Source organism: Scatophagus argus, chromosome 16 (genome assembly GCF_020382885.2).
Source record: "Scatophagus argus isolate fScaArg1 chromosome 16, fScaArg1.pri, whole genome shotgun sequence".
Classification (NCBI taxonomy): domain Eukaryota; kingdom Metazoa; phylum Chordata; class Actinopteri; family Scatophagidae; genus Scatophagus; species Scatophagus argus.
Window position 1 is genome coordinate 5,594,357 of NC_058508.1, and position 19,887 is coordinate 5,614,243.

Genomic DNA, 19,887 nt, shown 5'->3' on the forward strand with positions numbered 1-19,887 from the left:
CTCTGTGTGGACCAGTCAACTTCTTCCACACCAAACTCATCTAGTCATGCCTTTATAGACTTTGCTTTGTGCACTGGGCCACAGTCATGCTGGAATAGAAAAGGGGCTTGCCCAAACTCTAACCACAAAGTTGGAAGCATAGCATTGTCCAAAATGTCTTGGTATGCTGAAGCATTAAGATTTCCCTTCACTGGAAGTGAGGGGCCCAAATCAACCCCTGAAAAACAGGTCCATACCACTCCTGAATTCAATAATAAAGAGGCCTGTCCCAATACTTCTGTCTATATATGTCTATATACTGTACATCAAAAATACTTATGCTAACAAAGCTAGCTTTGTTAGCATAGTTATTTCATTCCCATTCCCATATCTGATTACTTGCAAACTCTTAATGCTTTGATTATGGGTTTATACAAATGAAAACATGTTAGCTATTTACACATACAGCAGTTACAGAGCAACATTAGCATTCTTTTGGACTCCTGTTCTTTAATGCAAGTCCATTGTTCACTCTACTTTTAGCTCCATTTTAGTCTCCAAGAAATCCTCTGGTTCTTTTGCTCCATTATGTTCACCAGCTAGTTCTTAAATTTTACTGTCAGCTGTTTGGTACTGGGCAAGTAGTGCACTGTAGATTCTTTTTTTTTTTGTAGCTTTTTCACTGAAAACAGTTTCCTGCTGTAGCCCAGAAACAAAACTATGTGAGTGGTAAACAGTGAACCAAAATAGTATTGTTTTGTAAAGCCAAAATACTTCGCTTAAGTTTAAAGATGGTGAAATGCTCAATCACAACACAAAGCTATGAGCAAGTAGCATGTAAACAGTGGCTGTAGAGAAATAAGACTAACGTCTTCAGATGCTCAGTTGTCACAATAATCTAGTTTTGTGCATGTACATGTAACCAGTGACTTGCCAACAGACTGTATCTACCCGCATAGAAATCAAGTCAAGGCGACTGAGTCTAACCTCAGCATTAGAGGCTTTAGTGTGACACTGAGTCCCACCTGTGTTTGAACGTGCTCTGGTGTGTGGCTTCACTCCAGCAGGTGAGTTGGCCTCTTGTTGGGAACACTCAGTGTCAAGCTCTGTGCTCTGATCTTCGTCCGGCTCTCCATCACCTTCACTCCCGGACAGCTCGTCATCATCTAACCTGGGATGAAACTTAGTCAGATTAGTCCAAGTCCTCCCTCTTCCACTGAACCTCCTGTTCCCAACACACTTGACGACTGCCTGGCTTGTGGGCCGAGCTACAGCTCTTTCTGGTGTTGTGGGGTCATCGGGGGCAGTGACCCCTTGTCGGCTTTTAGACCTCGAATGCTGGCCAGTCTCATCAGCCAGCGCCCCACTGATGGAGACCCGTCCTGGATGAACAAGTTTTTGGTGTTCCCTCATTACAGTCTGACTTGAGGTAAGGAAGGCACAATGGCCACAGGCTAGGGATGCCAAACATGATGGTGAACCAGGGGATGGGGAATCGGCTTGATTGGTGTTTTTTTTCCTACTGTGTGTCTTAGAGTGATTAGCCAGTGCCTGGGAGGTTCTTGTGCTGAAGTTACACTTGGTGCAGACAAAGCGGCGGCGGCAGGCAGAAACTGCTCTGGCTTGAGCTAGAGTTCGAACTGAATTTGGAGGAGTTGTCTCTGACTCAAGAACTGCTGGGTCTGTGTCTGCTGTTGTAATCTGGGCTGGGGAAAGAGGTGGAGATGTGACTATTTCTGGGTATGACTCTTTGCCTGGAATCGAGGCTGCACTTTCATCTTGCATAACAGCGTGGTCTAGGCTTATATGTTTCACGACCTTACCGTCGAGATTCTGAATGTCTCTTGCCTTCCCATTTTCATTCAGTTTCTCGATCTCCTCCAAGATCTTCAGACGGGACTCCTGGTGCCTTCTGTGGTGGTCAGCCAGTGTGAGTCGATTTGGCAGGTTCCATCCACATTCGACACACTTAAAGCGTCCACCCTTTCCTAAATGCCTGCCACCCCCTGCACCACTTTGACAGTGTTCATGTATGTGCTCTTGCAGGTGGACCTGCTTTTTGAAGTAAATGCTGCATTCCACACAGGTGAAGATTTCTTTACCTGGCACTACCTCACTATCTCCCTCTTTGTCTCTTTTCCCTCCTCTCTCTCTGAACTTTATTGGTTCTTCAACCGCTCCATCTCCAAAATTAACTTCTTCAAAATCGTAAACCCCTCCACCTTGATTCAGATGTGCAGGCTCAGCAGGTTTTGATTTTTGAGGACTCACTCTTGCCCGCTTGCCAGGTTCAGGCAATGTGCGCTTCAAGGTGCCAAGTCCAGAGAAGGGCCTCAGCAGCACCCTTTTCTTTCTGCATCGCTGAATGAATGTGCAATGAGCCCAGGGGGCAGGAGGGGGACTCTCAGGGTCTGAATCTCCAGGGAAGCTATACACATCTCTCTCAGGCTCCTTCGTGTCTTTCCCCTTGGGCATTTTCTCTCCCTCACTATTGTCTGCCTCCTCCTCCATTTGGCAACCGTCCTTTGGTTTTACTTTGTCCAGAAACAGCTCAGCTTCCTCTGATACATTCCAGACTTTGCTGTCTGCCACTGTGAATAGAAAACAGAGGAACTGTAAATAAGCACTGAGATAAAAAGAAATACACTATATAGACAAAAGTATCGTGACACACCTCTTTATTATTGAATTCAGGTGTGCAATAGAGCTGTATTTCAGGGGTTGGGTTGGACTCCTTAATTCCAGTGAAGGGAAATCTTAATGCTTCAGCATACCAAGACATTTTAGAGAATGCTATACTTCCATCTTTGTGGTTAGAGTTTGGGGAAGGCCCTTTTCTGTTCCAGCAAGACTGTGCTCCAGAAGAACTTAACTGGCCCACACAGAGCCCTGACCTCAAACCCACCCAACACCTTTGGGATGAACTGAAACAGAGATTGTGAGCCAGGCCTTTTAGTCCAACATCAGTGCCAGACCTCACAAATGCTTTACTGCATGAATGGGTAAAAATTCCCACAGAAACTCCAAAATCTTGTGGAAAGCCTTCTCAGAGGAGTGGAAGCTGTTATAGCTGCAAAGGGGGGGCAACTCCATATTAACATTTATGGATTTAGAATGCAGTGTCATTTAAGTCCCTGTTTGTGGAGAAAGATAGATCCTTTATTCATCCCCATGGGGAAATTCAAAACGATCACGTCTCCCAATATTTTTGTCTATGTAATGTATATTAAGTGTGCAGCAGATTTTATTGTACTTACATTCTGTTGGACCAAGCTGAGATCTATTTGGCTCTTCGGTTTTTGTGCTCTCATTGTTGTCATCACGCCCTTCCACAGGGGCAGGCGAGTTAGTCTCGCTATGCAAGTGCTGCAGTTTTTCAGGTTGCTGGTCATCCTCACTATCAAGTCTGGACGGCATAGTAAAAGGAAAATCATTATATGACATTTCTGACAAGTGAGAGAAGCAACTCTGTTTGACACAAAAGTCAAAATTACAGATCAGCTACTATTGAGGACAATGAGGTCAGGTCCTTTCTGCTTTTTCTGGAAATGTTGTGGCTTTTCGGAGGAGTATGTCTCTTTGTAGACTCTGTACATTTAAGCTTTTGTTTGATGTTCTTTTCCCTGGTTTCCAGGCTTTATGCCAAGTTAAGCTAAACAGGTGCTGACTGTAGATTCAAATTTACTGTACCGACACAAGAGTGGTAACTTCAACCTTCCCCTGTAACTCTTAACAACAAAGTAAATAAGCATCACCACTGAGGATAACGAGGTCATGTCCTCAATGGAAATTTTGTGGGTTTTAGGGGGTGAGTTTAGGGAGTGTGTTTGTTTATGCTAATTCAACAGCTAATTAAGTGACTGAAATATAAATTAACCCAAACAATTGAAACAAATTTTAGAATTTCTTTTGTTGTCAGTGAGTTATTTTCCTTCGAGGGGATAACATACTTCATGACCTCAGCACTTCTAAACTCCTGGATCTTGGCTAAGGCTCTGATTACATAATAAAGTTTACAAAAAACTGTGCCTTCTCTTTGTCTCTTTTTTTTCCCCTGACAAGCTGATTTCACCCCCAAACAACAAACTACTCTTCCTCTTGCACCTCCTTCTCACCTGAGTCCAGAAGAAGGAGATCCTGGGCTGTGTGCAGCCAGACCATGAGGGTTAGAAAAGTGCTGTAGCTCCTCCTCTGACACATAACAGCACACAAAACACACAACCACAGGAACATCACTTCACATCTCAACAGTTACAATCCACAGTCAAAACTGCAGTGCGTACTTGGGTAACATAGAGAGAGAGAAAGATGAGAGACTTCTGACTACATGCAGACTGAATAACATTTAAAACAATAAGAGGACAACAATTATATATCACATATATTAGCTACCTTCTGTACTACGTCTATGTTTCCTGTGTAATCACTACTGTGTGCAACAGGTTTCCAATAGATATTAAACCATGTGTTACCATCTAGTGTTTCTTTCTCAGAGTCAGAGTCCCAGCTCAGGGAGGAAGGAAAGGCTGAGGACCTGAATCTCCTCTGTGCACTCCTCCCTGGGTCTGCACTGGGCTGAGTGCCCTCAGTCTGCTTGGAGCCCTCATCTCCAGCGTGGCCCCACGAGTCTCTGGCAGACATCAGGCCATCTCTCACATGTGGAGAACGTGAGGACTACAGTTGACGATAAAAACATAGCGAAACTTGTTATTAGACGGTGGAAATGACGCACGTAACGATACGTTTCATGATGCTTTACCTGTAAGGTGCAGGTGAGGAAGGTGGGTGTGACATCATTTTCTGCTGAGTTAAAGGCTGGGGGCCCATAGCTGGTCCCTGGGGTGAGGTTTTGCCCCTGTGGCTCCATGGTCCCCCAGAGAACAGTATGGAAACCCTGCCTACATTGTGCAGTCTCCTCTTCTTCTGGAAACATAAACACACACCGGCGAATTAAAAGTTTCTCATGACTTAAAAGTTTCATCTAATATTGGTCACGACCACCTCAGCTACCAGTAACTATAGCCACTACAAACTAATTCCCAAATACACACAAAATGTTCTTTAAATAGCGATCAGATTGTGGAAGAATCTGAAAGCATATAAAGTGTCCAAACTGCACAATCCGTCGTGTTTTGGCTGTCCTCAGTTCTTTCTCCCAGCTACATTTTTCGGACTGTCTGACCTATTTTTTCACAATATGTCTGGTCTTAAAGAATGAAATAGGGCGCCCAAATGGTTACATAAATAAGTGGCCTTTATATTCAGGCCCATGTCCTCTCCTGCTGCCCCTCTAAAAAGCAGAAAAATGCCCGGGTACATCCAAGGTGTCCCACGGGTTTGGCCTCTGTTGCTTCAGAGGACGTGGCTGATATCGATCCACTCGCCGTCAGGTGACTCTAACAACAATACATCCACGCAAAATGCCTTTAAAACCTAAAACGCCCATAAACTGCAGCTTTTTTTTTTTAGTGCAAATACTCACTGAAATCGGCCTGGTTTGCGGATCGCAGAGAAAGGCTGGCTGTTTAATCACCGTTCGTCATACTTTCAGGTCGGAGCTGAAGCTTTTACGCCCCGAAACGATGCTCACCAGAGGCTTTCACTGCTCCCATGGACAAACTTGCTCTTTTAATCGCTGCTCGGGCTTTTTGCATGGATCCCTGGAAGATGCCAGGCAGAGGACTCCATGTTATTTGGCTTGCAGGCACGCCACGGCTGCGTACGTAACGTCGACGGGGAGGGTGGCGAGAAGAGTTTCGAGTAAAACACCGGAGTCAAGTTGAATAAGTTCAACTTTTACGAGTGCCTCTCTTAAATACGCGTTTCTATATGGTTGCCCTAATGTATGCGAACGGCTTCGTGTACCGAAGCGTTTTACTCACGGTGACACTTTCTCCTGCGAAATATACAAGGCTGGGCAGTGTCGATATGTCACGCCGATAACGTGTATTTATGTCAGACATTATTTTACGTAAACAGGTAATTGTCAAATGATCTAGTTTAGCTTCACTTGGCAGCATTTGTTTGACTCACATAATCACCACGAGAGTCGATAACATATTTATGAAACGTGTCACGTATTTAGCTCTCGATATGAGACGAGGACGGCTGTGTGGAGCTGATCAATTAGTGTGAGGAACAAAATTTCATAAATACCAGAAATCAATAATCGCATTACTACTGTTTATGACTGTTTATGGCCCTCTGGCGCCTTCTACTGGTGTGAATTGGGACTGTGTGTTTGTGCCAACGAGGACACATGTCACCTGGGGTAGTCAGATCCTTTACTGAAGTGGGGGTAGTAATTCCACAGTAGAAAAATTCTCTGTTACATGTAAAAGTCCTGCATTCAAAAATTTTACTTGTGGATGCATTGAAAAGTACATCAGCAGGTAAAGGTGGAGTAAATCAGCAACTCATTAGAATATCTTACTTGAAACTGTTTCCAGTTTGGCCTGCCACACGTTTCTGGCAACAAAACAAAACAAACAAAAACAACAGCAACAAAATTAAATTGACTATAACATACATTGATGTTTATACTGTTTTACTTTTTGAGGAGTAAATGCAACATAAATAAGGCTAATGCTATATAAATATTTAGGATCCTCAGTTATGATGAATTTATTTTTTAATCTGATCATGACAAGCAGAGGGACACTTTGCACAGGAAGTCAGTCAATTTACAGAACTTGAAATTCGCCAGGAATATTTTACATTCTAACAGCACAGCACAATTGGTGGTCGCTTTTGGTCTGTGGCCCACCATTAACTTTCAGTTTTGTTTTGGGCACCCCTGGCTTAAAGTATTACAAACAAAACTACTCTTTTTAGTAGAGTAGTGTAGAGTATTTTACTATATATTTACTTTACTCTTTATTATACAACTGCCACATCATTACTGCATATTATTATTTGTCATGTGATAACAGCGATAACTTTCAACTGAGTCACACTGTGACAGTACCAACATTTTTTTTCTCCATTGTCCCACAAGACTGAGTTAATGATTTTTCACAAATTTAAATTGTAAACCACCAAGGTTAGTTTCTGAAGTTAACTGATATGTGAAAACTGTGTGGGAAGAGTTTGGATGTAGTGAATAACACTGAAGGGCACTGAACGTCTTAGCACCGTTTTAAAGCTGATTCAAACTTAGCTATGATGTATATTTCTGCAAAGTCTAATCTAATAAATCATTGTATTTTAAATACGTTTATACTTTGTATGTAAATTCATGTCTAATAACTAAAGCTGTCAAATAAATGTAAGTACATTGAATATGAAATGATGACTACTGCTTTTCACCGTAATCTCACATAATGTCATGCAACATACGTCTTAATGTTCAAAAGAAAACGGAAACAATCAGAACGTAAGAATAAGACAAATATTTATTGTGTTAAGTTTTGGTTTATCCAAAGCGTTTCCTCTTGATGAGCAGATCATTTTCATTTCTTGACCTCCTGAAAGGAAAGAAATTAAATATAAAATATGCATGCAATGCAATGCAGCAAGTCAGAAGTGATCCTGAACATTTTTTTCCCATCAAACTCTTTGATTTGCTCATTCAAATCAGTGCATCTACAAATACCAATGTGTTCTCGCAATCGTTAGACTTGCCCTCGCTGTCTAGACTTGTCCATAAAGGAGGATTAAAAGGCATAAGGAGGGATACCGCACCCTAATGACAAAAGGACTTATGTCCTTCACTGTCTGCCTTAAACCTCCTTATTCTGCTATACCAATGCAGTCAGGGCTTTAAGAGCAATTGCAGGCTGCAGCAGTTCTAGATATTCATAACCTTTGTTTCCTATCAGATGAGCGGCTCACTCATGTCGTTTGCGCCCATATAACTCCTGTTGATGTATGTTAATACTCATATGTACATACCCCAAAGTGTTCCCAGCCTCTGATCTCATTGTAAAGAGCGTCTCCTGGACAGGCAGTTTTCACCACCTGTCTGTGCCCCTGCAGGGTGAAGTTGGCTACCAGTCGCCCTCCACCAACAGCGCAGGATGCCAGCTGATCTCTCACTAGCGTCATGGAATGCTGGGAGGGCAGACTGACCATGTAGTCTCCAATGAAGGAAACACCGTAGCCCACAGAGTTGTGTCCCAGGGTGTGGGCTCCTTGCCAGTGCCAGCTTCGGCCCTCGTAGATGTACCCGTCAGAGCCTGCAACGAAGCTTTGGGGGGGCAGAGTATTTTAGACATTGTAAAGTAGGTGCAAAATTCCACATCTGCACTGTATATTTGACATGTGCAAAAGACATGAAACCTGACTGCTTTTACCTGTATCCTATGTCATCCCAGCCTCGGTCCTCCTGATGGAAACGCTGCATGGAGCGCATGTCTGCAGAGCACTGCTCGAAGGTCAGACAGGGCTGGCCCGGTGTGTGAGTGTGGTGGATGAACATGAAGGAGAGAGGAAGAGAAAGGTTGGTGGGGGTTCCTCTATATGGCTTTGCTCCCCACATACAGCGAGGCACGATGGGTGGGCAGTCTGAAACAGATTAATAATGAGAGACCTGGGCTGGTTAGAATATGATATATATGGATTAAATTGATCATAGTAAATAATGGATGATTCTCAGTTTGAAAGACAACAATTAGTGGCAATTAGAGTGTCATGCTCACCCATGTACTTATGGACAAACTCTCTCATTCCTTCTTTAACCACAGCCATCAGCTGCTTCTTCTCCTTCACATTCATTTTAGAGCGCCCTGTCAGTCTCCGCTGCAGCTTCTCTGATTTCATCACCTGTCTGGTCAGCACCGGAGTGCTGACTAGTCCTCTGAAGTTCTCCCTGCGACGTCGACTGATGAGGCGTGGGGCGGAGTCCATTCCTTTGCTGTCCAGCTGGTGGCAGTAGTACTCTGTCAGCAGACTGCTGAGCTTGAGAGAATCTTTGGATTTGGCCTCCATCCCTAGAATCACACCATCCATGCCTCCATTGAGCTGAGCGGTGGTGAGCAGAGACGGGCTGTCCAAGAGGGTGAAGACTTGAGGAGAGGTCACGCTGTCCCAGCAGCCGTCAGGTCCCAGAAACTGGGTGAGAGTGGAGCTGTGTCTGAACGAAATGTCTTTGGCCAAGGTGAGCTGGTACAGGCCCTGAGTACGCCCCCTTGACTTGGAGAGGAAACCAGCCTCGATGCCCAGGAGGAGCGGCATGAGGGCAACAGTTGTGCCATCAGAAGTCAGGACCACACCTTCCTCTTTAGCATCTTCAGTCACCCTGTGTTGTACAGCCTTTCTAATGTAAAGTGAGAGGTCAGCGTCCACTTGAGGACCACCAGAGTCAGCGTCACCAAGGAAGTACTGAATGAATGTATCATTAAGGCCAGCTGCCCTGCGGAGCCTCTTCAACACAGCTACTGGCCCTGACCCAGGGTCCCCGTCTTCCACCTGCTTCACAGCCTTGATGAAGTCATCCATGTGCCAGGAAAACGAAGCTGGAGGCAAGAACAAAAAATGTGTAAATGTCTTTGTCTGCCAGCTAAGTACTCGTTGCAGCAACATTATTAGTGACAGTTAATGTAGCTAATTAGCTTCAATTAACTTGCAGATAAATGAAGCAGCCCTGGCTTTAGTTTGAGAGAGTGAATGAACAGCACATCCACATCATCAACATCACCTGAGAATGTCTCACATGTTGAAGTTATAAAGTGATTTGCTGAGTTTTTACTCTACTTCCTGTATTGACACAAGTCAGTCAGTTTGAGAGTGACAGCAGCTACCAATCCTGGGTTTCAGTTTTTATATTCGGACTAGTATTTAGATGTTTACACTATATATGTATGTTTTAACACCCATAGGTAAAAGCCTGTAATTATGATCAGGAAAAAGGTACTTCAGGTATTAAAAGTACAAATATTCAGCGCAGTAAAATGTCCCCTGTGACTGTTCATATCTTTTGAGTGTTATGACATGCATTAATGTATAAGTAGGGTTTTACTGTTGTAGTTGACTTATCCATAGTGAGAATTATGGATAATTCTGCTGATTTAACAAAGTAACACTTTTACAATGCTTGTTTAGTCTGAACCTCGACATTCTTAAAAATGAAGCAAAACCTCATGTTTACGGAGCTGGAACATTTTTGCATCATAAAATGACTTAAAAGACTATCAGAATAGTTCAAAGTTCATACCAGTTCATATTCTGGGAGATTAAACCTTTGGCTTTATGCTTGGGTCAAAATGGAGTCTATGACAGAAATAATGTTCTATTATGGTGAAGTGTCTCATATAATTCTAGCACACTGAAAAAAGAGGGCTAAAACATGCTGATGTTTCAGATTGTGCAGACTTCCTTAAATGTGTTTTAACAGTTTGTTACTGATTAGAACTTCTATAGATGCATGTTTTTCATACAGGCGTGAAAATTGATTTATTAAAAGAGTAAATGAGGGCCCACAGAGGCTTTGTTTACACAGGGCTCAGATTTATGTGCTGAAATTGCAGCTGTAGATGATGTATGAGCCTAAATGAGGTCATACATGGACAAAAGGTAAGTGTTTTGCTCAACAAAAATTATTCCCTGAAAGAATGAAATTTTTAAACACAGTTCTAAAGAATCTGATCTAAATTTTTTATCTGACTAGTAGTCAGACAGAAAAAACATAAATGAACTCAAGTCTGTACAGTTTCTGTCACTCCAGATAATCTTGATCTGAATACTTGTATTTCCCTTACATCCAGCATATCTCACAGAAGTGGTGGAAATAAAATAAAGGACATTACCTTCAGCGCCCATGCTGGCAAAGACCACCACAAGGACTAGGATTTGTTTCCAGCAGCCTCTCCCCATCCTGAGACCTGGACACCTTCAGCTCCAAGCTTCAAATGTTTCTTACCTTGTTGCCTCACTCTCGTTTGTAGACGTTCACATGCAGAGTAAGTGGGTGGTTGTGTAACAGTTGTGGACATACTGTAGATACGCCTGCGTTCAATCTGTTGGCGTGGCCGCCTAAGCAATGTGGGAAAATAACACCTGTGATGTGTAGAGTCGTTTTGTCCTCACCTCTCGAGGTCTTCCTGTGTACAGCACACACAGCATCGACGTGACGCGACTGGGCATTCTCGAGAAATTCTCTAGTTCTGTAATAAAGCTCAGTCGTTTTTTTTTTCTGTGGTAATTAATGGGGTTGGTGCTTATGAAACAAACTTTCTGGGAATAAAATCAACCAGAAGCAAACTCTTCACTACTGTACAAATCATTGGCAGTCCTCTCTGAGGCAATAGGCATGTTTTCGTTCACTCTCAGAAAACACAAAAAGTCATGGTGCAAAACTGAGGAAGTTCCAGAAACATGAATCGTGTGTGTGCTGTGTGACAGAAACATATCTGCACTCTCATTTATTCAGTACTGATTTTACATGAGGTAAGTGCACTCTGACACTGTTGAAAAGAAATGCAGCTACATGCGTACATTAAAGTACATTAAATGTTGAAATCAAAAGACACAGATTTGTACTTACAGCAAGCATATGAGGACAAGAACAGAAAGTGGATGTTGATCTGCTAACTGGAAAACATATTGCAGAAGTTCTGGGATGTAGGCAAAGTTCAAAGATATAAATCAGTAATTACTGTAACCTGTAATAATAAAAATCTTTACAACAAGGGAGAGTTCATGAGTTCAAAATAAAAAGGTAAACATTTTTTGAAGGTGGGGCACACATGACTAGGGAGAGAATAGAAACTAAAAGTGAATACACATTTTGACTCGTCAGGTACAGGTGCAACTAATAACTGTTGCATTGCACTGATTGCTGGAACTGAACCACCATTAAGATTATTGTAACATTATCACAAGTTTCACCTTCTCCTATCCTGACAAGTCACAATGCTTGCTATAAAAAAATGTATTTAAATGGAATTTATTTGGAAACAAAAGATGTTACATATGATGACGTCTTCTTACTCACAGGGCTGCTGCCAGTACAGGAAATACTTGTGGGTTTTGTATGAGAAAATACGTTGAAGAGAAGTTGAAGAGAAACTCGTCAGTAATGCGTGTCACATGCAATCGATAGTCTCCGATTTGCTGAGGTGGCAAATATCACACTGTCAGAATTTTGCATTATTCATCAGCAAATGTGCACTGTACTACATATTTATTATGTGGTGTATACTGATTGCATAAAATACGTGGCTTTATTGATATTTATTTTAGGATAGGCACTTTGTCAAATAAACTATTAAATTAAGTAGAGATATAAAAACAAATACAATGTAGATAGGACGATTACACGAACAATACGAAGACTATTGTAGGTGACACGTACGGGCCATGCATGGAGCTGGTCACTAGCTGAAGAAATAAATATGCTCCGATACAGCAGGTGGCGGTGTGCAGTTTAAGTGTTGGTTGTAACTCGCTTGCAATCGAAAGGCGAAGGAGGAGGAAGACGAAAACTGGACAGGAGTTGAGCTCTTTCCAGCAAGGTTTGTTAATCTTCAAACACTTCGTTTACAGAAATCGGGTTAATAGATTACAATGTATTTTATTATGTATTTGTGTTTATAAGACTTGTATGAAAGGGCTCGTATGCTGGTATCTTACCAGGAAGTCCTAGCTAGCATCTGTGGCAGGAGAGCTAACAGCTAGAGGTAATCAGCTGATTGTTGGGTTTGAAAGGCTCAAACCGTGTGTTGGTTAAAGGTTGATAGAAGACTTCATTTGTATTTGTCATGTGAAGGACCCGCCCAGTGTGATGTAGGGAGAACTGACTATCCAATCGATTAAAAGTGACCGCACATTTTGCCTTAGTGGAATAATAGAAACCTCGCAGTGGTGAGAGCTGCGTGAAAATGAGATTGTTGTGATGCCGTTTCGTGCCTTTTATTATGAATGACATATAAATGGAAGTAAATATGGTGATTTGGTACATACATATAAATATATTTTGCCTGGACCCCTGGTTGTATGGTTGGGAATCACTGCTTTTGGCCATATACGTGAAACCGTGCTATATATAATCTATCTATATCTATAGATATAGCTGATAGTTGATATATCTATAGATAGATATATCTATCTATCTTTCTCTCTATACATACATACATATATATATATAGAGAGAGATAGATATATCTATAGATATAGATTTATATTTCTGCCAATACATGTATATGTGCTGGAGATTATGTTGTAGTTTCCATTGAAAATTCTCAACAGCAGAAAAAATGTCTGTCTGCTAGCTAAGGACTCTAACTAGTTTATATTGAGCTTCATATGCATGTCATTAGTTACTAATCTGTGCTGTGGACGGTCATCACTCTCCTACAGAAAATGGACACACGATTCACTCGAGGGAAATCCAACATCCTGGAAAGACCCCTAACCCGACCCAAGACAGAAGTCAGCCTGAGTGCTTTTGCGCTCCTGTTCTCAGAGATGGTCCAGTACTGTCAGAGCCGTGTGTACTCTGTGTCTGAGCTGCAGACGCGCCTGGCAGACATGGGCCAGAGTGTGGGAGCCAGCATGCTGGACGTGCTGGTGCTGAGAGAAAAGAACGGGAAGAGAGAGACCAAAGTACTCAATATGCTGCTCTTCATCAAGGTGAGTGAAATATGAAATACTGTTGATGGTTTTAGAGTTGAGTAACTTTTCAGTAACAGTTTTCTTTCCTTTAGGTTAACGTCTGGAAGTCTTTGTTTGGAAAGGAGGCTGACAAGCTGGAGCAGGCCAACGATGATGATAAAACTTATTACATCATAGAAAAGGAGCCACTTATCAATACATACATCTCTGTGCCCAAGGAGAACAGCAGCTTGAACTGCGCTGCCTTCACTGCAGGCATCGTGGAGGCCATCCTTACACACAGTGGCTTCCCTGCCAAGGTCACCGCCCACTGGCACAAAGGCACCACGCTTATGATAAAGTTTAACGAGTCAGTCATAGCCAGGGACAAGGCTTTGGATGGCAGATAAGGAAGACTGCAGAAAGTGGGTGCTCATGTTAATTAGTACAGGTTGAAGATAAATCAACCAGGTACTGGCTAGTGTTTGTTCCTGACTGAATTTCAGTATGTTAACTAAGTGACTTTATGGATGGATGACTGCAACATACTAAGCCACGTCTAGAGAAGGAAAACATGCAGCTAGTTGGTTCATTCTTACAAGTTTTTGTGGATCATCTCACTCCTATTATACCTCATAAAGTGACCCTAAATTGTGTACAGAAGATCACTTTTGATTTGTAGTTTTCTTGTCAAGATTAGATAATACTTTCACCACAGTATTTTTTTTTTGCTTTCAACATTCATTCTCAAATTAAATAAAAAATTAAATAACTACTTAAATTAGGCTCCAGGAGATCTTGACAGGTTTTTTACACAGATGAAAAATCATCACCAGATTATTTGATAACAAATGTAATGGTGAGGTGCAGCCAAAGCCTCATAAGATGAAAGTGAAACAAGCCACTAACCGGTGGCCAACTAATTAGAGCATCCCTGATTTGTATGTTAGTAAAACTTGATGTCACAATACCTCAATACAAAACACTTCATTTTACAAGAGAAGGTCCAGACTCATGAGATGATTTCTCAAAGTTGCATTCCAGTTCATCTCCAGCTGCATGTCTCATCTCTATAAAATAAATTTATAATCAGGGCTGTAGTTAACATTGATGATAATGAGGTCATATTCTCATTTTTTAAAATGTTCTTATATTTGTATTATTTTATTATTGTTCGAGGGGGTGAATGAGACTTGGGTGGGAGTTTGAAGTAACAGTAGAGTTTACATGGTAAAATTGAAAGCAACATATAAATTTTACCTCACATTTCCTGTTGTTAGAAAAATATTTTGATACTTTGGGGAAATATGCGTATTTGTGGGCTACTTTCCAAAATAAGGCGCACGTTCGATGAGTATTAAAGAAGCTACAGCAGCCAGTTAGCTTAGCATATAGACTGGAAACAGGGAAACGATTAGCTTGTCCCTGTCCAAAGGTAAAATAATTTGTGTACCATCACCTCTTAATCTCACTAATTAACACGTTATATCTCGACAGTTTATCTGTACAAATGACAAAGTGCATAAACAAAACACATGGTTTCTAATTTTTAAATGGGCTGTGTAATCATTTCCGGCCATTGTGCTAAGCTAGGCTAAGTGGCAGTTAGCGTATTTACAGGACAGACATGTGAATGTGCCATGTTTAACTGTCTTCATCAAAGTAAATAAGCATTTCATGAAATGTTGAACTCTTGACCTGGATCTGTCTACAGCATGGGCGGAGTTACGGGGGGGCCAGGGGTGGCCCTGGCCACCCCTGACCACGCCCTGGCCCCGCCTTGGCCACCCCACGGCCGGAGAATAATTTTAAAATAAATTATATGTCTCGGAGAATTTTGGTTCCGGCCGCGAGATTTTAGTTCCGCTGATTTGTTTCCCGGTGGGACCCATTTTGCTGTAACACCCACAAGCTGTTTTCTCAACCTCTCTGAAACGAACGTGCCTCGTGTAGCAGCAACTGGTGGAGGAGTCAGTCGAAGTCATGTCCAAGTCCGACAACACAACCTACCCATGAACCAGGGCCGTGAGATTTGGAGGTAAGTTATTTCTCCATGTTTTTGGACATGAAATTTTCTCATTTTGCTAACTGTGGCTTTCACAAAGTCCTTTCACAACTAACTCAGTCAAAAACATCTAGCTAGTAGATTAGGGTAGGTAAAGGCTCACAAATTAATTGTAGTCTACTGTGCATAACGTCACAACCATTTTTGATTGATCCATTGTTGTATTTCTGCTAACAATCGTCGGTAACGTTAGCTTGCACATAAGTTACTAGCGATAGCATCTCGAGTTTGACCGTTCTCCCTGTTTTGAATGAATGTGTCTGCCCAAAAGTGCTGGTGTGCCCGAACGTCTCAGTGTGCTTAATTTGAACGTGGTCACTTTCAGTCATTGGTCTAACTTGAGACGAGATGTCACATCAGTACTCACTCAGCCATTAGGCTAAACAACTCTCACAGCAATTTTTTTTTATTGAATGGTCAGATGCAACCAACACGTTATCCCTTTTGCTAAACTCTTATGCAGCAATGTGGTTGATGCATTTATGTTCTTTTCTGTCAGGAAACATGAAAAGAAAAATCACACACTATTTCAGCCAGTGTACTAGTAGTAAACAGACATGCATCAAAGACAGAAGGGACAGTGTTGAGGATGTGCAGGATGAGATAACAGAGCAGGATAAGTCAGACAGCAGCAGGATTTCATCTGGAAATGGATCCCAAGGTACCACACACACTAGCACTGCTATCATCGTATATTGTGTGTAGAGTTATGCTTTTTACAGGCCTCACCTGTTATAGTGTATATGATGTACCCATGTCATACAGAGAAGACAGATTCAGACAGACAGACATCCAGCAGAGACAAAGGGGACAGTGTTGAGGATGTGCAGGATGAGATAACAGAGCAGGATAAGTCAGACAGCAGCAGGATTTCATTTGGAAATGGATCCCAAGGTACCACACACTTACGGTCATCATTGTACGTTGTGTGTAGATTTATGTTTTTTACAGACATCATTATGTTATGATGCACAGTGTATCTGATGTACCTGTGTACTGTATCACTAAAACTTTCTGTTTCTGTAAACTGTTGCATTTCAGTCATTGATCCAGTAACACAACCCACTCAAGGCACTTCGCAAGGTAAGCAGTATCCCCACCACCACTGTTGATTACTGTTTAGCATTACAATCAGTGATCAGATTGCATGCAGCATTGCTAGGAGTATTATACAAACTTGACATCACTAAGTTCCAATATTATTTTATGTTGTGTGGTTAAACTGACAGATGCCAACAGACGATGCCAACAGACGAGGCAGCCGAACACCAACCCTGGGTTCAGTGGGCCCCCTGCAGGTATAAATCACATTCATGTCTGTGCAAGAATACATAATGTATATGGAAATGTTTGGTGACATGTGAGATGATGGGTTATGGTTATTTTTCTTGTTTTAGACATATCCAGATCAAGATCAGACCCACCTACCCAACCCCAGCTGAAAGAGTACCCAAGAACAGCCTTCGGTGCAAGACAAAGAAATTTCAGTCCTTCGTGGTATGGTCTGTACACATGGATTGAATACTCCCAGTCCAAGGACGCTGTTTATTGTTACGCCTGTAGGCACTTTAGCCTTCCCAACGTAGACACTACTTTCACAGACAAAGGCTATAAAAATTGGAAGAAAGCAATGTACTGTGATAGTGGCTTTGCTACACATGCCAAATCTCAGTTGCATATTAATGCAATGTTAGCTTGGTGTAACTACCAGACAAAAGGTCCGGAGGAAACTCTGATAAATACACTATCACACTGTGTCGGAGAGTTAGTAAAGGAAAATCGCCATTATATAAAAAGTGTTGCTGAAGTGTTATTGTTAACTGCCACGCAAAATATTGCTCAACGAGGGCATAGAGAGAGTGATGAGGATAATAACCAAGGAAACTTTTTGGCCATTTTGCAGCTTCTTGCAAACCACGACCCAGTAGTTGAGAAGAAACTGAGTGGGATGCACAATGCCAAATACACCTCACATCAGATACAAAATGAAGTGCTAGATATATTAGCAGAAATGGTGCGCTCCTCAATTATAAAGGAAGTGAAGGACAGTCAGTTTTTTGCCCTTTTAGCAGATGAGACCAAAGACATCGCAAAGAAAGAACAGATGTCAATTGTACTACGCTACTATTATAATGGGGAGATAAAAGAAAGCTTTTTGCATTTTGAGGCTTTGGAACAGCTTGATGCTGCTGAATTGACCAAAAGGATAGTCAGTATACTTGAGCGCTACGGCCTGGAATACAGAGAAAATTTGGTTGGGCAGGCGTATGATGGTGCGTCGGTTATGCGTGGCAAAAACAGTGGTGTTCAGGCTCGGCTGAAGGAGTTGGCAAATAAAGCCTTTTATGTCCATTGTAACGCCCATTGTTTAAACCTAGTGCTTGTGGACACTGTTAAAATTATTCCGGAAGTTGACAATTTCTTTACTGTCGTGCAAAAATTGTATAACTTCATGTCAGGGTCATACGTTCACCCAAAGTGGCTGAATATGCAGAAACGATTGTTTGAAGGGACGCCACCAAGGGAATTGCAAAAATTGAGTGACACACGCTGGGCCTGTAGACAAAAAGCGTGCCAAACTATTCTTGATAGGCTCCCAGCCATTATCTGCATTCTTGAAGAACTAGAAGCCAGTGAAAGTGGGGACCGATCTATTGAGGCGCGTAGTCTGCTGGCCTTGATAGATATACAGTTTGTTGCGCTTCTGGTCACAATTTGCAAACTTTTTGGAGAGGCGAAATGCCTTTCGGATGCACTTCAGTGCAAAAATCTTGATCTCGGTGCAGTAGTCTCTCTGGTGGAGGCACTAGTAGACACCCTTAAAAGCTTTAGAAGTGAAGAATACTTTGAGGGGTTATGGAGAACTGTGATTGCTATGGCACAAGCATGCAACATTGACATAGAACCCATGAAGAGAAGAACTTTGCTTAGTCAAAGGCTGGACCATGCACATGTAACGTCCACTGTCGGTGGGCGTTCTGAGAAAAACGTGGACACTTTCAGAATTGGCATCTTTTACCAAATAATAGATGTAATGCTAAATGAGATTGAGCGGAGGTTTTCAAAGCCAAGTTGTACTGTAATGCATGGAATTGAAGCCTTAAACCCCAAAAGTAATCACTTCTTTGATGAAGAAGCACTGCTTCCATTTGCAGCACTTTATGGCTGCAATGCAGAAGATTTGACACATGAACTACATCAGTTTAAGCGCATACTGGACAGAAAAGTCCAAGCAGGCATTGAAATGCCTTCAAGCATACTTGATATGACGAAATTGCTGGAGCCTAATAGCGAAATTTTTCATGAACTATTTAGGTTGTACAAAATTGCAGTCACCCTCCCAGTGAGCACAGCTTCTTGTGAAAGAAGTTTTTCTGCACTTAAACTCATTAAAACATACTTGAGGTCAACGATGGGTGACCAAAGATTGAACAACTTGGGTGTACTCAATGTGGAGTCTAGACGATCAAACTCCCTAAACTTGGATGAGTTTGTGAATCATTTTTCTCACACCAGCCGCAGAATACAACTTTAAATATATACATATATATGCAACACACATCATCTGTCTCACATACACAACTCATGTACTACACCTCACCTACTTGCAACATATTCTCACTCTCTCTGACTCACACACACACACACACACCACCTCTCATGGACTCTCTTAGAATATCCCAAACAATAGCTTGTAACTCAGAGATGTAGTTTGTACTGTACATGTAATGAAAAACATCTCAACATGTAGAAAGATGTGGTACTGTATATGTATGAGTTCAGTATAAATGTAGAAACATGTGGTATATGTATGAGTTCAGTATACATGTATTTTCTTTTTACTGCAGAAAGCACCTTTATGTTAAATAAGTATGTTACAATTTCACTTAAAGTCTATCTCAAACAAGAGCTCAGAACTCAAGAGATTTAGTTTCAACAGTACATATGATGGACAATAACATGTAGAAAGTGTTAACATGTGGTATGAGTTCAGTATACATGTATTTTCCTTTTATTGTAGAAAGTATCTATATGCTTATGCTACATATAATAAATGAATACATTGATTTCTTACCTTGGATTTTCTTGGATTTTGTTCATGAGTTGGACCTAATTGAATGAATACTACATGGCACCAGATAGGCCACCAAATACACCAGAATATAGGAAATCAAAACTAGCTAATTTAAAATTTTTACGGGGGAGGACCCCCGGACCCCCCCGCCTTAATTGGTCACAGCATGGCCACCCCTTCGATTGCCCTGGCCACCCTTTGGCCACCCCATGTAAAAAATTCTGGCTCCGCCCCTGGT

General features: G+C 41.8%; 4 protein-coding genes and 1 long non-coding RNA gene across 9 annotated transcripts in view; 3 read left to right on the forward strand and 2 right to left on the reverse strand.

Moving 5' to 3' along the window:
• The window catches only part of wizb (WIZ zinc finger b), a 22,950-nt gene extending 17,095 nt beyond the window's left edge, over positions 1-5,855 (reverse strand). For 2 of the 3 annotated variants that reach the window (XM_046414079.1, XM_046414076.1), the window contains exons 1-6: positions 5,462-5,855; positions 4,739-4,902; positions 4,452-4,653; positions 4,095-4,170; positions 3,237-3,385; positions 1,005-2,570 (exon numbers count right to left, since the gene is read on the reverse strand). In XM_046414079.1, coding sequence (XP_046270035.1) covers positions 1,005-2,570; positions 3,237-3,385; positions 4,095-4,170; positions 4,452-4,653; positions 4,739-4,846 — 2,101 coding nt within the window. In that variant the 5' untranslated portion in view covers positions 4,847-4,902; positions 5,462-5,855. The remainder of the gene's footprint in view (positions 1-1,004; positions 2,571-3,236; positions 3,386-4,094; positions 4,171-4,451; positions 4,654-4,738; positions 4,903-5,461) is intronic. The other variant, XM_046414077.1, reaches the window with a different exon arrangement.
• LOC124072589 lies at positions 5,574-8,837 on the forward strand. 2 transcript variants are annotated; one of them, XR_006845546.1, is made up of 4 exons: positions 5,574-5,698; positions 7,957-8,201; positions 8,295-8,419; positions 8,700-8,837. It is a non-coding gene; the product is annotated as an uncharacterized LOC124072589 (long non-coding RNA). The 2 variants fall into 2 exon arrangements; XR_006845545.1 differs by having other exon boundaries at positions 8,664-8,802.
• Positions 7,277-12,916, reverse strand: pglyrp6 (peptidoglycan recognition protein 6). 2 transcript variants are annotated; one of them, XM_046414084.1, is made up of 6 exons: positions 11,462-12,916; positions 10,725-11,018; positions 8,619-9,434; positions 8,274-8,484; positions 7,873-8,167; positions 7,277-7,445 (listed from the first exon to the last, which is right to left on the reverse strand). In XM_046414084.1, exons 2-6 carry the CDS (start codon positions 10,789-10,791, stop codon positions 7,431-7,433), a joined length of 1,404 nt encoding a protein of 467 aa, XP_046270040.1. In that variant the 5' UTR covers positions 10,792-11,018; positions 11,462-12,916; the 3' UTR covers positions 7,277-7,430. The 2 variants fall into 2 exon arrangements, with proteins under 2 accessions (XP_046270040.1, XP_046270039.1); XM_046414083.1 differs by lacking the exon at positions 11,462-12,916 and having other exon boundaries at positions 10,725-11,226.
• LOC124072588 (trafficking protein particle complex subunit 5-like) lies at positions 12,308-15,049 on the forward strand. Its single transcript, XM_046414085.1, has 3 exons — positions 12,308-12,431; positions 13,276-13,548; positions 13,623-15,049. The coding sequence occupies exons 2-3, from the start codon at positions 13,279-13,281 to the stop codon at positions 13,917-13,919; spliced, it is 567 nt and encodes a 188-aa protein (XP_046270041.1). The 5' UTR covers positions 12,308-12,431; positions 13,276-13,278; the 3' UTR covers positions 13,920-15,049.
• A 196-nt stretch (positions 15,050-15,245) lies between these two features.
• LOC124072585 (zinc finger MYM-type protein 1-like) lies at positions 15,246-19,879 on the forward strand. Its single transcript, XM_046414080.1, has 4 exons — positions 15,246-15,547; positions 16,616-16,657; positions 16,804-16,872; positions 16,972-19,879. Exon 4 carries the CDS (start codon positions 17,205-17,207, stop codon positions 19,107-19,109), a length of 1,905 nt encoding a protein of 634 aa, XP_046270036.1. The 5' UTR covers positions 15,246-15,547; positions 16,616-16,657; positions 16,804-16,872; positions 16,972-17,204; the 3' UTR covers positions 19,110-19,879.
• Positions 19,880-19,887: the final 8 nt, after the last annotated feature.